The sequence below is a fragment of the Sphaerodactylus townsendi genome, linkage group LG01, assembly GCF_021028975.2.
Source record: "Sphaerodactylus townsendi isolate TG3544 linkage group LG01, MPM_Stown_v2.3, whole genome shotgun sequence".
Lineage (NCBI taxonomy): Eukaryota > Metazoa > Chordata > Lepidosauria > Squamata > Sphaerodactylidae > Sphaerodactylus > Sphaerodactylus townsendi.
In genome coordinates this window covers 111125244-111140038 of record NC_059425.1, presented here as the reverse complement: position 1 = coordinate 111140038, position 14795 = coordinate 111125244, and the positions used below count along the sequence as shown (strand labels likewise).

The 14795-nt window shown below is 43.6% G+C and overlaps 1 protein-coding gene across 1 annotated transcript in view; it reads left to right on the top strand.

Annotated features, from left to right (window-relative positions):
- The window catches only part of LAMA2 (laminin subunit alpha 2), a 549054-nt gene extending 537767 nt beyond the window's left edge, over positions 1-11287 (top strand). Inside the window, exons 60-65 of the mRNA XM_048490901.1 lie at positions 1922-2111; positions 4564-4719; positions 5696-5849; positions 6599-6729; positions 8790-9012; positions 10999-11287. Coding sequence (XP_048346858.1) covers positions 1922-2111; positions 4564-4719; positions 5696-5849; positions 6599-6729; positions 8790-9012; positions 10999-11156 — 1012 coding nt within the window. The 3' untranslated portion in view covers positions 11157-11287. The remainder of the gene's footprint in view (positions 1-1921; positions 2112-4563; positions 4720-5695; positions 5850-6598; positions 6730-8789; positions 9013-10998) is intronic.
- The last annotated feature ends 3508 nt before the right edge of the window (positions 11288-14795 follow it).

Sequence of the window (14795 nt, the reverse complement as noted above, 5' to 3'; positions counted from 1 at the left end):
GCCTGGTGGAACATCTCCATCTTGCAGGCTCTGTGTAAATGAGCTAGGTCCCGCAGGGTCTAGTTCTCACTGGACAGAGAGTTCCATTAGTCCAGGGAGCCCCCAAAGCCCTGGTCAAAGGCAGCTAGATGATTCGGGAGCCAGGAACTACAAGGGGATTGTTTCCCTTAGAGTGTAACCAGAGGCAGAGCTACCCGGGCGGGGTGTGTGTTGCACCAGGGATGTGCCTGGGGGGCAGAAAATCACCCTGACCCCCCATGGCACCCCCTCCAGACTTACTTAATGAAACAGTGCAGGCTGGGAAATCAGCCTATTCCCTTCAGGCTGAAAACAGCCTGGTGGGAACTACACTTCCCAGGGGATCTTGCGAGCCCCAAGGTCTTCTGAGATGTGTAGTTCCCATCAGGCCGTTTTCAGCCTGAAGGGAACAGGTCGATTCTCCAGCCTGCACTGTTTCACTAAAGTAAGTATGTGGGGGGCGGGGGGCAGGGCGCCACGGGGGGGGGGGGGCAGAAAACACAAAGTGCACCCCAAGCACAGTGTGGCCCAGCTACACCTCTGGGTGTAACACTCTCTGGAAGTACAGTGAAGGCATATACACCCTGCATGTACATGCATACATCTGCTTAGAAGAAAGTGTCAGTTTGTTTACAAATGAAACCAGGAGCAATACTTGAATAAATGTGTGGTTTCAAAATCATTTTCAGTTGTTGATTAGTTAAATGTAGTATAGGAATTACTCAATGCACATATAAAGTAAAATCGAGTATGCACTTTTGCTCCCTTTACTAACTTGGTGAGGGGTTCCTACATGGATCTATAGAACTGCAAACATATAGGCTCTCACTCCTCCAAACTCCTGAGATAACAAGAATAATTTCAGGTCTTTGAAATCACTGTTCCTGGCTCACTGAAATCCATTTTAAGGTTTTGTTTCAGGCCTGCATCTTTTCTTCATTTGAGCCAACAGTGAGCCAACAATGGTTGTTGCCAGTTTAGTGTGCCTATCCCTTATCTCCATTTCAAGTGGGTTAGCATCACTCTCCCCCCCCCCCGCAAAAAAATCTGTGCACCTGACAGAGCTTTCCCTTATAAAATGCCTTGAGAATATCAACAATGGGAGCATTTACACTTGTGAAATGGCATGGAGAGAAGGGTAAAGCTTCCTTTCCCCCTGTACCAATCAACTTGGGAACCTTGCAGCTCCTATTAGAAGCAGTTCAAAGACAGAGGAGATCACAGATATCTTACATAGCTTGGCCCAAAGGTTTTTTTTTTCTCCCTTAAGAGCTTTTTTTTCAGTTTTGTTTCCAATAAGCATTCATAGAACTTGCAACTGCCTTCTTCAGTGACCTGAAATTGATAGTTTGCTCTTGTGTGTGTCGGGGGGGCGGGGGCGGGATGGTTGAACTCTTAATCTTCTGTGTATATGATAAGTTTGCAACTTCAAGTCCTAAAGAAACTTTTCAGCTCTGATTAAGGTTTCCAGGCCCAGCCTAGAAACCAGCAGAAGGCTGAGAGTGGGGCATCAATGACCAAGTAAAATTTCTTCTCGGAAAATCCAGAAGTGGCTTCACTCTTCTCTAGGAGTATTGTAATATATATCATTGTATCCTCCCCACCCCAGAAGTGATGTCAAACCATTACTGATTTTTTTTTAATTAAAAAAAATTCTCCTATTGGCCACTAGAGTGCTGGTGGGTATATGGCAATCTTAGCCCTGGTAGATGCACACACCCTACTGAATTCAAAAATTATATATTAGAGGTTTTTAAGTATTTTGTAAGTTTTAAAAGTTAATTTTCCTATTCGTAAGATCAGTTGTATGAGAATAAATGGAAGATAGAACACATTAATAATTTCTGCTGTTTGGTTTAAAAACATTATTTCTTTCTTCCTTTTTTATTTTCCAAATGTGTAGACTCACAATTGAATTTGAGATCAGAACGAAGGCAGAATTTGGCTTGGTTTTTTACATGGCCCGGATCAACCATGCTGATTTTGCAACTGTTCAGATACAGAATGGTTTTCCATATTTCAAATATGACCTGGGAAGTGGGAACACCACCACAATGATTCTCAACAAAATAAATGATGGCCGATGGCACAAGGTATGATTTAATGTTGGGTCTCTAGTTGTCTACAAAATAGAAAGCCCAGAAAACCTTACTAATTATCTCTCCTAAGAGGTGGGAAAGAAATGCAATGAAATAGTGGCTTGCATCCAACTATTCTAGCATTTGAAGCCACGCGGAGTTTTGCCATGTTCCTATCCATTCTTGCATCCCCTTCTGACTGCTGGAGAGATCATTCATGTAGTCATGGAACTTGCAAGGAAGAACAGTTGCTAGAATAGAGTGAGAAGAATCAAGTAGATAAAATGGTTTCTCCTTTCAGTGGAGCTGTGCTTGTGGATGATGAGGGAAGAGTGATTACACCTTCTTGTTCCTCCTCACTTTATCCACTATTTTATGATTATTTCTCCATACCCAGTTCTGTGAGTTCAGGAATCACATTTGAAAGGGGCTGCAAGGAATAAAGAGGAACATGGGAAAACTCTACATTCTGTGCACAGACAGCTGGATACAAGTCGGTATCTGTACGCATCATGTTTCATTGTTATTCTGCTCTTCATGCCCTCCTAAAATACAGCTCAGGGACAAAGTTAATGAATGATTCTGAAAGTGAACAATCTGAAGTAGTAAAAGTACCTCAAGCAATGCATACTCTTCTTTAATGTAACACTATTCAGAGCCCTGTTCATATTCCAGCCTGTAGAAAAGGTGCCCCAGTTGTTAGAGTTCGGGCCACAGCCAGGGACATTTCTATGGAAAATAGTGCCTATGGCAAGCACTGAGGTTTTTCCCCTTCAAACATCCTGGCCAAATTTCTGAATAGGTGGGTAGGTGGAGGGATTCTTCTAGCTTCCCTTCCCCTCCCCACTCTCCAGCACCTCAGGATTTCCGCCCTGCTGAGTTGCGAATCCAACAGAACATTCCCTCTGCAGCTCTGTCGTCCAGTTCAAGTGGCAGGCAGACTGTTGCTTTGGCAGTTCCCCCACCACCACCACCACCATGCTTGTCCAGGGCTGGCAGCGAACGTGCTTGTCTCCTTTAAAGCCTCATTTCAATCCTGTTTCATACCCAGCCACAGACTGCCCCCATGACCATCTCTCTGCAAGGCTTCAGATCAGTCACCCTGAAGCGGGATCTCTGCTTATTGTCTGCTGACTGGCTTGGCAGCCCCCAGGGCCAGACTGTGCCTAACTTCGAGGAAGAAATGGGGACCAGCTGGGCTTGGGCTGAGGAGGAGATTTTGCTAAAGAAGCAGTTGCAGTTCATCGCTTTCTTAGCTGCTGAACTTTTTGCTCTCTGAGGGGAGGGGGGATGGGAATGACCATCTTTCCATCCCAATTTGACTTGGCTGTTGCTCCTTTCAAGCTGGGATGGCCTTCTGCACAGTCTGCAGCACAAGGTGCCATGCACCTGGGCAGGCCCATTCATTACCCTGGGAGAACTGGAGTGGGAAGCCTCTGGTCACCATCTGCCCTATGGCATTGCCTTTTGAAAACTGAAAAGTGCAGTCAAAAGTCAATTCCAAGTACATCAGCAGGCCCTGAGAGCCAAGGCACTTGGAGGTGGCACCGGAAAGTCCCTTGGGATTGGGGAGGGGGGACTTAATATCTGGGTCCCTTGACACTACATCGGGAGTTCCTTTCTCCTTGCCTCCCCTTTGGACAGGGACTGGAAAGCGGACACAGAGAGAACATAGCATGTCCCCTTTAAGACTGCCGCTATGACAGTTCACCAGGGAGCTTAGTTTCTGGTGGGAGCGATTGCTAAGGAGGCTGCCACAACTTGGGACAGGGGGAGGGGAGGAGAGCCTCAGCTAGGGAACTGCAGCTTGGAGTCCATAACAAGTCTGTGGTAAGTTGGGTCTTTCTTCCCAGCAGCTGAAAGGTGTGTGGCAAGAGAAGCGCATGCCTGAGGAGAATGGAGCAGGCAGGGATGGAGCCACCTCCAAGTTGCACCTAGGGCACATGCCCTGGCTGTCCCATCATAGATATCCCTCTGGTCACAGGGCTTGAAAGTCTCCAGCAATACCAGTTATGCCATGTTTAACATTTATTTTGATTCTGCAGAAGGAAGCCCTTAAGCATTACCCAACCAAAACTGTTCTGTTCACCTGGTATATAATATATAATATTACACCAAAGGGGAAAAGATAGGTCTAGCAGCTTTCCAAATAAACCTCTTGTTTTAAAGCGATTGCCATTTAAATCCTTGCCATTCTGCCCTGTAATTTTTCATGAATACAGCACACTTTTTTAGAGTTCAATAAGAAAAAAGGTAAGATCAGTCCTTGCCCTTAAGGATCTTACAGTTTAAATGATAGCATTTATCTGAAAGGAAAGTCTTGCACACTTGGGCAAAATGCCATTGATTCTAACCTGAAGGGTTGCATAGCAAGTCTGAGACCAAGGTATCTTTTTTTTAAGAGCACACATATTGTTTTTGATTAATGTACATGATGATAATATACTATATGGGGTTTTTTTCCCAGATAAATATAATCCGATCCAAACAAGAAGGTATCCTTGTAGTAGATGATGCCAGAAACAGCACAACTAGCCCAAAGAAAGCTGATATTTTGGATGTTGTGGGAATGCTGTATGTTGGAGGATTGCCCGTTAACTATACAACTCGAAGAATTGGTCCAGTAAGAGAGGAACATTTATTTTGTGTTCTTAACATTTTGGCATCTTTGACCTGTATGTTAGCTGCTGTTATCATGTACATACTATATCTCTGCTATAAAATAGAAAGACAATCAGAATGGGTGCAAGCTAACAAACTGAAGCTTAATCCCAACGAGACAGAAGCTGTACTGGTGAGCAGAAGGTCTGACCTGAGATTTAAGGTGTCACCTGTTCTGGATGGGATTGCACTCCACCTAAAGGAACTGATCCACAGTCTAGAGATGGTCTTGGATCCAAAACTACTACTGCATGAACAAATGGCTAGTCAGCTAAAGCCTTTCCTGGGTAGAAATAATCTAGTTACTGTGATGTATGCTTTGGATACATCTAGACCAGTGGTGGTGAACCTATGGCACTCCAGATGTTCATGGACTACAACTCCCACCAGCCCCTGCCAGCATGGCCAACTGATCTAGATTAAATATTGTATTGTTGAAGGCTTTCACGGCCGGAATCACTGGGGTGCTGTGTGGTTTCCGGGCTGTATGGCCGTGTTCTAGCAACATTCTCTCCTGATGTTTCGCCTGCATCTGTGGCTGTGCACCCAGGATGTTGTTTGGGTGGGGTTGGGAGGATCGTATCATTCTAGTGCTGGCCCATCTACACTGGCTCCAGGCACAATTCAAGGTGCTTTAATGCCCTAATATGGTTTGGAGCCAACATACCTAAAGGACTTCCTATTTCCTTATTAACGTACCTGACTACTATGGTCACTTTTTGGAGGCCTTGCTTCAGCTGCCCCCACCATCTGAGATTAGGCAAGTGGCAATTTGGGAAAGGGCCTTCTTGGTCATGGCACCAAAATTCTGGGACTCTCTCTGCAAGGAGATTCATCAGAGACAGTATGCCTTTTGTAAACTAAACTAAAAATTCAGAGTTGGAAGATGAAAGCATACAATGACTCTCCACCCTAACTTCTTTTTCATCTGGTCTCAGGTTGTCTATAGTATTGATGGCTGTATCCGAAATTTTCAAATGACAGAGTCGCCTGTTGACCTGAATAACCCTACCTCTAGTTATAATGTCGGAAAGTGCTTTACCAATGCACAGGAAGGAACATATTTTGATGGAACAGGTTTTGCCAAGACCGGTAATAGTTTGCTATTTATTATTCTAAAATTAGAGTATATGGGGATATTCTAATTTGTTCGTTGGAATATCATGAATGGGTGCTCTAAATAGACAGTTACTATAGGAGCACTAGCACATTGCTGCATCTCCCTTCGCAACGCTGCCCTGTTTCTGTTCGGGCAGGAGCGCAGTTAAAGCCTGGCTGGCTCCCTGTGGAGCTTGGTAGGGATCCAGCCAGACCTCACCCCCTGCTCCACATGGAATCTGCATGTGAGGCCCAGCACCCCGCCTCAATCTCCACATGGAGTTCAGAGTAGCCATTTGCTACTGGCCTCAGCAGGCTGAGCTCCACATGGAGATGGTGGTGGGGCGAGCCTGGCTGACTGCATGCCCAACCTCCACATGGTGGTTAGGGTCAGCCAGGTTTGCCCCACCCCATTTCCATGAGGAGATTGGGCGTAGGCCAACTGACTGGCCTCATACCTGACCTCACTGTGGAGGTTGGGGGCTGGGTAAGCCCTGCTCACAGGCACACAGCTGCACTCTTCAATGGGATTCCTCAACAGGGCAGCTGTGGAGGAGGGGATGACATCCAGGGCTTGCCCTGGGCACCATTTTATTTGTTTATTTATTGATTGATTAATTGATTCATTCATATTTATACCCCGTCCTTTCCCAACTGGGCTCAGGGCAGCGTTTTAACAAGCTAGAATGGACATCATGACAGGATTGATATATTTGTGACTCTATTTCTTCCTCATTTCTCAGTTGGAGCATATAAAGTGGGGACAGATCTGCGAGTGGAATTTGAGTTCCGCACAGCTCGAACAAATGGTGTTCTGTTGGGAATCAGTAGCCAAAAAATGGATGGACTTGGCATTGAGCTGATAGATGAAAAAGTGAGTGCGGCTATATTAGAATTACATCAGATTTCACTGGCTTCTCAACCATACTAAATAATGCTTTGTTGATGTTTTGCCTCTTAATTCTCCTCCCTTTTAATGTGAGGGAAATAATTTGTCAAAGGACCAATGAGGAATAGAGGTTAATGTGTTGGGCCAAGTCTCGTATTAATGTCCAGTCACAAAGGACTCAGATTCCTTCTCTGTTATGTCACTCTGTAAGTGATCTTGGACCAGTCATTCTTTCTCTTACTCATAGGGTTGTTGTTAGGATAAAATGGAAAGTAGTGAACCATGCATACCCCCTCGAGCTCCGTGCAGGAAGGGCAGAATAAAAATTATAAGGAGACATGCGCCTCAATCCAGAAAGAGACCACCATTTATTCATAGGAAGACTTGTGCTTTTCTTTCCCTGCTGAATTAAGAAATTAAGAAATATTGCATTAAGATTAAGAAAAATTAGAAAAAAAGAAAAAAAAACATTGCTGTTTTATTTGCAAAGTTCTGGATATCCAAATCCAGTACTCCTTGTTGGGTGCCCCAATGCTATTGCTGGGGGAAACTATACCGATAGATCTTTAATAGCACAGATTGCCTGATTGATGAGAGTGTGTTGTCTCCCTCAATCCAAGTTGGTGATCATTGGCACTATCACTTTCACATCTGACACTTCCATCTATCAGATTGTGGTAGTATTGCATGTGCATCCCAATGCTTCATGCTCAGATCTCTGATGCTGTGCCAGAGTGGGTTTTAAATCAAAACATACACATGAACGATATGGCAGAATTTCTATTTAGCATTTTAAATCATTTTAAAATTAAAAGATAACTGTTTAGTGAAATCGTTTGTGAATAATAGAGATGTCGGGAAGAGTCTGCAGGAAGTCCTTGCCTTTTAGAGAAAACTCATCCCGGTTTCTTGCTTCAGCCCCCTCTGCCTCTTGACAGACAGGAAAAGAAATTGCCAAAAGTGCTGTTGTGCCAATTGCATGACATAACTTCCTGTAAATATCAAGATGTTATGTTGCTGACAGGATACTCTAGAATTTACACAGAATTCTACTGTAAAACCACAGAGTTTTGTCCAAATCTTAGAGTGTTATGTCAGGGTCAGATCAGCAACATGACATTATTTCTGGATACTTCCAGGAAGTCACACTGAAGCATTGTCATGACATTGTTCTCACATCCCCCCCCCCCCCCCCCCCCCCCCCCGTCATTTCTAGTCTGTCCCGGCAAACACAATGAATATGTCACTTAGGCAATAAGATTTAGCTCCATACTGATATCATTGAGGAAATCACCCTTCCTTTGCTTTGGGACAGTGTTGCCCAAAGCTTGTCACTGGGAAGAAGCTGCCCACAAACATTTTCATCTCCTTCCATCTATGCAGACAAGGAGAGAGATACACAGTTTGCAGAGTACAACATATTTCTTTATCACACTCATTGCTGTTTAAGTGTGCTCTACATGGTCACTACAATTTTCCATAAGATGCTATAACGTTCAGGCAGGGGTCTGCAACCTGCGACTCTCCAGATGTTCATGGACTACAATTCCCATTGGCCATGCTGGCAAGGGCTGATGGGATTTGTAGTCCATGCACATCTGGAGAGCCGCAGGTTGCAGACCCTGTGGGTAATTAAATGTTTCTGGTCATATTTTTACAAATATTTTAATCTTCATATTTTTCACTGAAATGTTTTGTGTTTATTTTATTACCCATTTTAGAGTTTGGCAAGGGTTCATCTATAGTGTTTGAGCTTTCCAGCCAAAATCACTCTAGAAGGTTAATTTCGAGTGGATAGCTGAGTGTAATACAATTTCATCCATTTACATTGATTAAAATTTTAATCTTTGCTTCTTATGATGGTAGTAAAAGAGGCCGTTATTGCTTTCAATGCCAAATGCCTATGTTGACATACTTTTTATAGAAGATATATTAAGATTAAGGCAGATCAGATATGGTCATAGCCAAGCCTGCAATCAGCAGGTTACATTTTTGTTTTTGTAGCAGACTGGCTTTCTTAATTATTTTTATATTTTGCTGTCTAGGTGATGTTCCATGTGGATAATGGTGCAGGTCGATTCTCTGCCATCTATGAACCTGCTGCTGCAGGTAGCTTGTGTGATGGAAACTGGCACAGAATTATTGCAAACAAGATAAAGCACCGTATAGTTCTGTCAGTGGATGGACACCAAGTTGAAGGCATCAGTCCAAATGCAGCCTCTACTTCAGCAGATACTAATGATCCTGTCTTTGTTGGAGGATATCCTGGTAAGTACACAGACTTACAATACATTTGGGGAGAGGGGATGTTAACTTCGATGCAGCCAGGGATGCACAGTCATGGCACTGTCAAACTGCTTCCTAAGCAGCTTGCTGTGCCAAGGCCAGAAACCCATTAGGGATGCTCCCCCAACCCCCATACAGAGCTTCATGTATGCAGCACTATGGGCTTCACGTACATTTTTGCCAGCATAAATTCATGCTGGCTAATGTGAGCATTTCCATGCCGAAAGAGCTCAGGGAGCTGACTAATGCCAGCTCTGTTCCCCCCACCCCACCCCAGGCATGCCCTCTTTGGTGCCAGTGTGAGCTCCTCTGCTGGAGGACTAGTCTGCTGGAGGACTATTGTGCACTACCACTGCAGCTGCACTAGTGCCCATGCATTGGACTGCCATACTACTCCCCCGTGCCAGCATAAGTGCCCCAGCACCATCAGAAATGCCTCTTAAAGTAATGCAAGTGCCAGCACTGGGGTTATACTGCTTCCTCAGCACTTTAATCCACCCACCCACCCCTCACACACACACACACGCACACCCATGGATTGTTCTATAAGTCTTTACTGGTCTACATGTCTTTCAAAGCAAAGTGTAATATAACTAAAATCAACAAAAATATATACCTTCTGGCTCAAGCATGTGCCATATGGCGGGAAAAGCCATGGCAACTCTCACCAGCTCTATCTGTTAGTTTACTTTGAAGAGTAGTTGTAAGAGTTCTCCATGCGTTCATTGAAGAAGAAGAAGAAGGAGGAGGAGGAGGAGGAGGAGGAGGAGGAGGAGGAGGAGGAGGAGTTTGGATTTATATCCCCCCTTTCTCTCCTGCAGGAGACTCAAAGGGGCTTACAATCTCCTTGCCCTTCCCCCCTCACAACAAACACCCTGTGATGTAGGTGGGGCTGAGAGAGCTCCGGAAAGCTGTGACTAGCCCAAGGTCACCCAGCTGGCATGTGTGGGAGTGCATAGGCTAATCTGAATTCCCCAGATAAGCCTCCACAACTCAAGTGGCAGAGCTGGGAATCAAACCCGATTCCTCCAGATCAGAGTGCACCTGCTCTTAGCCACTACGCCACTGTTTCTTTAATTTCGTTTATAGCATGTTTTGTGTTAATCACAAAACTAGGAACCAAAATGTTGAGAGAAGAGAAAATAATATTTTAAAAATATAATATACTTTTAATTGCACAGTGTCTAATAACTAAAATTAATTTAGTTTAATTTTAGTTTCATTTTTAATTTTAGTTATTAGGCACTGTGCAATAAAAAGTATATTATTATTTTTTCCCTCATCCTTTTGGTTCAAAGCTTATTTTACAGGTTTTGTTTTCCTCCAGTTTGTTGGTTAATCACAAAGCACCAGTTAAGAATGTTAAAACCCTCAGCTTAGTCTACTTCTCGGTACACCTATCCACCAAAAGCTAATTAGAATAAAACATCTTATAACACAACCCAAGTTTGTTTGTTTGTTTATTCAATTTTTAAACTGCCCTCCCCTGCAGGGCTCAGGGCGGTGTACAACATAAATTATAAAACATTAAAACTATTACAAATTAAAACCATTTAAAACCTTTCAGGAGTCTTCAAGGGAAGACAATTCCAAGGTTGCACAGCATCTATCAAAAATACATTGTGTCCTTGACTAGACAAATACGGAGTCTATTAAAGAAGGCACGCTTCATACGTTGTGCTGAAACGCAGAGCTGGTTGCTGTCTCTGCAGTAGAGAAGGATTTTTTTCTTATTTAACACAATGAAGATCCATGGAAAGTAGGAGGCTTAACAGGACCCCAGTTTTGCCAATGTCATCCACATTAAAAAAACTGAAATTTCTCTATCTAAGGTGTCTTCTAATAAGAAATTCATCAAGCATTGTATTGATCTCCAGTCACAAATGGTGGACAGAAAATTGTATATGAGGGAAATTATTCCTTTTCGGAGAAAATAGATTTGAATAATTTTCATTTTTCTTCCCTCAGATGGCCTGAATCAGTTTGGCCTGACCACGAACATCCGTTTCAGAGGATGCATTCGATCCTTGTCTCTCACAAAGGGAACTGCTAAGGCTCTAGAAATTAACTTCAGCAAAGCCTTGGAGATCAAGGGAGTTCAACCTCTATCATGCCCTGCAAATTAACTGCACATCATCCATCTCAAATATGGATCTGATGAGTTAAAAAAAGAAAAAAACACACTCTACTTTTACCCTGATGTTTAAAGAATTCTATATTTACCTTGCCTTCATAATAAAAGTTCCTCGTGCAAATACTTTGATTCCAGCCTGTGACATACTAAGAATGGTGCTACTTTTTGTCTGGGTTTCTAAGCCTTTCCCCCTTGGAGTGAATAACACAGCATGTTTCTTTTGTGAAATATGTCATTCTTATTCTTTTCCAAAGTTTGAAGTGAAGTTATTTAGCATATTTTTGATGAATAGAATCATAGGGGCCTAGAAGATCTATGTTTGTCCAAATATAAACTTCTTCCAGGGCAGTGATTGAGTTAGTCTATGTGTCTATCAAGACAAGCAGCTATGTGTATTCCAAACCTACATGTTTGTTTGCAGTGGTGATCTTAATGGGTTAATGATATTCCCTTTGGGATTGTCCTGGCTGTGTCACCTTTGGCTTTATTTCTGCCTTAACTTTAGGTAGTTCCTCCATGAACCACAACCTAAAATGTAACCAGCAGAATAAACTTGGCCCATTATAGAAAACTGGTAAAAACAAATGTTGGGATGTGCATTATAACTTTGGCTACACTATTTTAAATTTCAGTAGGATGAGGTAAGATATTTTAGACAGTTCAAAAGCAAGTTTTAGTGTTCTGTAATGTAGTATATTCAGAACAGAAATACAAAAATGAAGAATATTTTAACAGAATGTATTGTGGTTCATTTTTGTATATATGAACAGCCAAAAAAGTTGTCCTAAGAAATAATCAGACATCTGAAGCCTGCATTTCTCTACAGTAACATGTACAATCTGAGTTCACATTTGTAGTTCATGTATATCTGTGTAAGGGTGAACATACTCCTTCAATAATTATTACACAGGTAATAGGACAAGTGGGTGAGTGAGACACTTCCACATCTGTAAGCCCCACATCTACATCCTTGCTCTTAATTAGCACTGAAGATGCTCAAGCAATTTCTTCTTTACATGCAGAGACCTAATCTGCTGCACTCAGTGGCGTACCTAGGCAAACGGGAGCCCTGGGCAAAACCCAAGTTTGATGCCCCCCATGGGCAGCCACCCTCCCCCACCATGACCAAACATGACCAAATTTTTTCCACCAGGTCGTTTCAAAGTCACCATCACATTATAGAACATTATAGAATATGCCCCAACTCACAAATCTGAACACAGCAGAAATATTTTTTGAAAACGTTTTCAAAATGCTTTCAAAATAGTAATAATAACCTTTATTAGGCATTGAGAGAATAAAAGAAATAAAGAAAACAAGCATTGGTAGGAAGGGGGTGGATTTAAAAGGAAAATCTGGGGAAATGCCTGCTGTCAGGGGGTGCCTGCTGTCAGGGGTGAAATTATTAAGATAGCAGCACCAAAATGTCCAAGTATCTTCATGAGACCCTACTCATGATACCACCAAGGTTTGGTGAAGTTTGGTTCAGGGGGTCCAAAGTTATCGACCCTCAAAGGTGTAGCCCCCATCTCCCATTAGCTCCCATTGGAAACAATGGGGGATGAGGCACTCCCTTTGGGAGTCCATAACTTTGGACTCCCTGAACCAAACCTCACCAAACCTGGGTGATATCATCTGGATAGTCTCCCAAAAAATCCCTGAAATTTTGGTGCTGCTAGCCTAAAAACTGCGCCATCTTCATGCCAAAAATCCAACAGACGAACCTGCAGTTTTTGCGCCCTCCACAAGGCGGCGCCCAGGGCAACTGCCCACTTTGCCCAATGGGAGGAACGCCTCTGGCTGCACTTCAGGTTCCTCAGACTAATGTGTCAGGCAGCCCAATCTGGAACCCCGGGTGGGTGGGGACTGTGCCACTGCAGATCTGCTTCCAGCGGATTTTCTGGTGGCACAGGGAAGGATAGGGCTGCTGCTGCTGCTGCTGCTGCTACTACTACTACTACTACTACTACTACTACTACCAACTTTCTGCTGCAAGAAAGCCCTCCATTGGGCTCAATGGTTTTATGCCACCAAAAAGGGTGGTGTAAGTCTGAAAGTCATGGTGCCATGCTTTCAGCCCCAAACCATGGGTTAAAGCCAACTAAGATAGGCTCCATTCCTGGGACAGCCCCAGAATGCCACCAGCCATGCCGGCGCAGTGCCCTGCACCAATAGGGCTTAGACATGGCAGCCAATTCTAGGGTTGAATGCCCTGAGCTGCACAGCTCCCAGGCATTCATGTATCTGACCTGTCTATCAGAACACTTGCCCCTTGCACCAGTGGAGCAGGCATCTGTGCTGGCACAAGGCTGTGTTGGCTCCAGAGGCGAGTCCACCCCACCCTCTGGATTGGGCTCTAAGTACTCCATCAGTGTGTGAGATTTCTTCTAAAACTAAACAAACGATTATTGGGTCCTTTAGAAAAACAGTGTTACCCCAGTGTTGCATAGCTTTTAAATCTTCATGATTTTTAAGTGCTCTGCCAGAATTTTACATGCTGTGTTTGGTTTAATGTATGGTTTCTGTGATGTGAAAAAGTAAAAAAAAGTGCATGTGTATTGGGGAGGAGGAGGAAAGGAAAGAAATTGTAATTTTTATTGGCTAGCCCTAACCAGTTTGTACAATGTTGTTACAAATAACATATTGGGCTGAAATCCTAATATATCATTTGAACAAACATCACTATATTATGTGATTCCTTTTTCAAAATACTAGCGGACCCGGCCATACTTCACTGTGGCTTACGGGGGGGGGGGGGGAGGAACAGAAGGGAGGAGGAAAGGGGAAAGGTGTACCAGCTGTCCTCTGCATCTTGTCATGGGACAACCCATCTTCCTCTCCCTGTGTGTCCTTCAGCGCAGAAGGGGGGAGGAAGGTGAGAGACTGACTGACCGTTTCCATGGCGCTTTGCAGGGAGCGCTCTTCAGCAGGGGGCCTCGGCCGGCGGGAGCACACACAACAAGGCAAAGGCAGGCAAGGCACGGCCACGGCGGCCCCTCATTGGGTCAGCCCTGCGATACGGCCCCTCATTGGGCAGTGGAGGCTTTCCCGAAATGTGAGTTTTACTGGGCTCAGGAATGACCTCGGAGCCCAGTGAAGCTGTCGAAACATGCCCACCAGGGGAACTGATGTCATGGCCAAATTTGCTGTCGATCCATCCAGGTGTTTCGGCGTTAGGGCATGAGTAACAAACTCACAATTAGCTTTTTATATATATAGATGGATATTCACATCATATATCCACTCACTGGTAACAACACAGGGACAATATAGTATTTTCACATTTTGGTGAGCTAAGTTTAAATAGCAATTAATACAAATATATTGAATTATCATGACTTTGTAAGATATTTTACAGCTACCATATGTGAAACAATGGTTTTTTCAAGCCAGAATCTTCTAGGTTAAAAAAATGACATTAGCAAAGGCAGCAAAACATTAATGGTGTAATTAGTTCCTGTTATCAAATCAAATTAAACATAGAATAAGCCAATGCAGACATGTTTTGACTGGACTGCTTTGTTTTTATGGTAATTCTTGAACAATGCAGTCCTATAAATCAAGAAAATCCGGATGGAGACATTTAACAAGTAGGCAGCTACTTGCGCTCCCATATTCATACTGCAGCTTT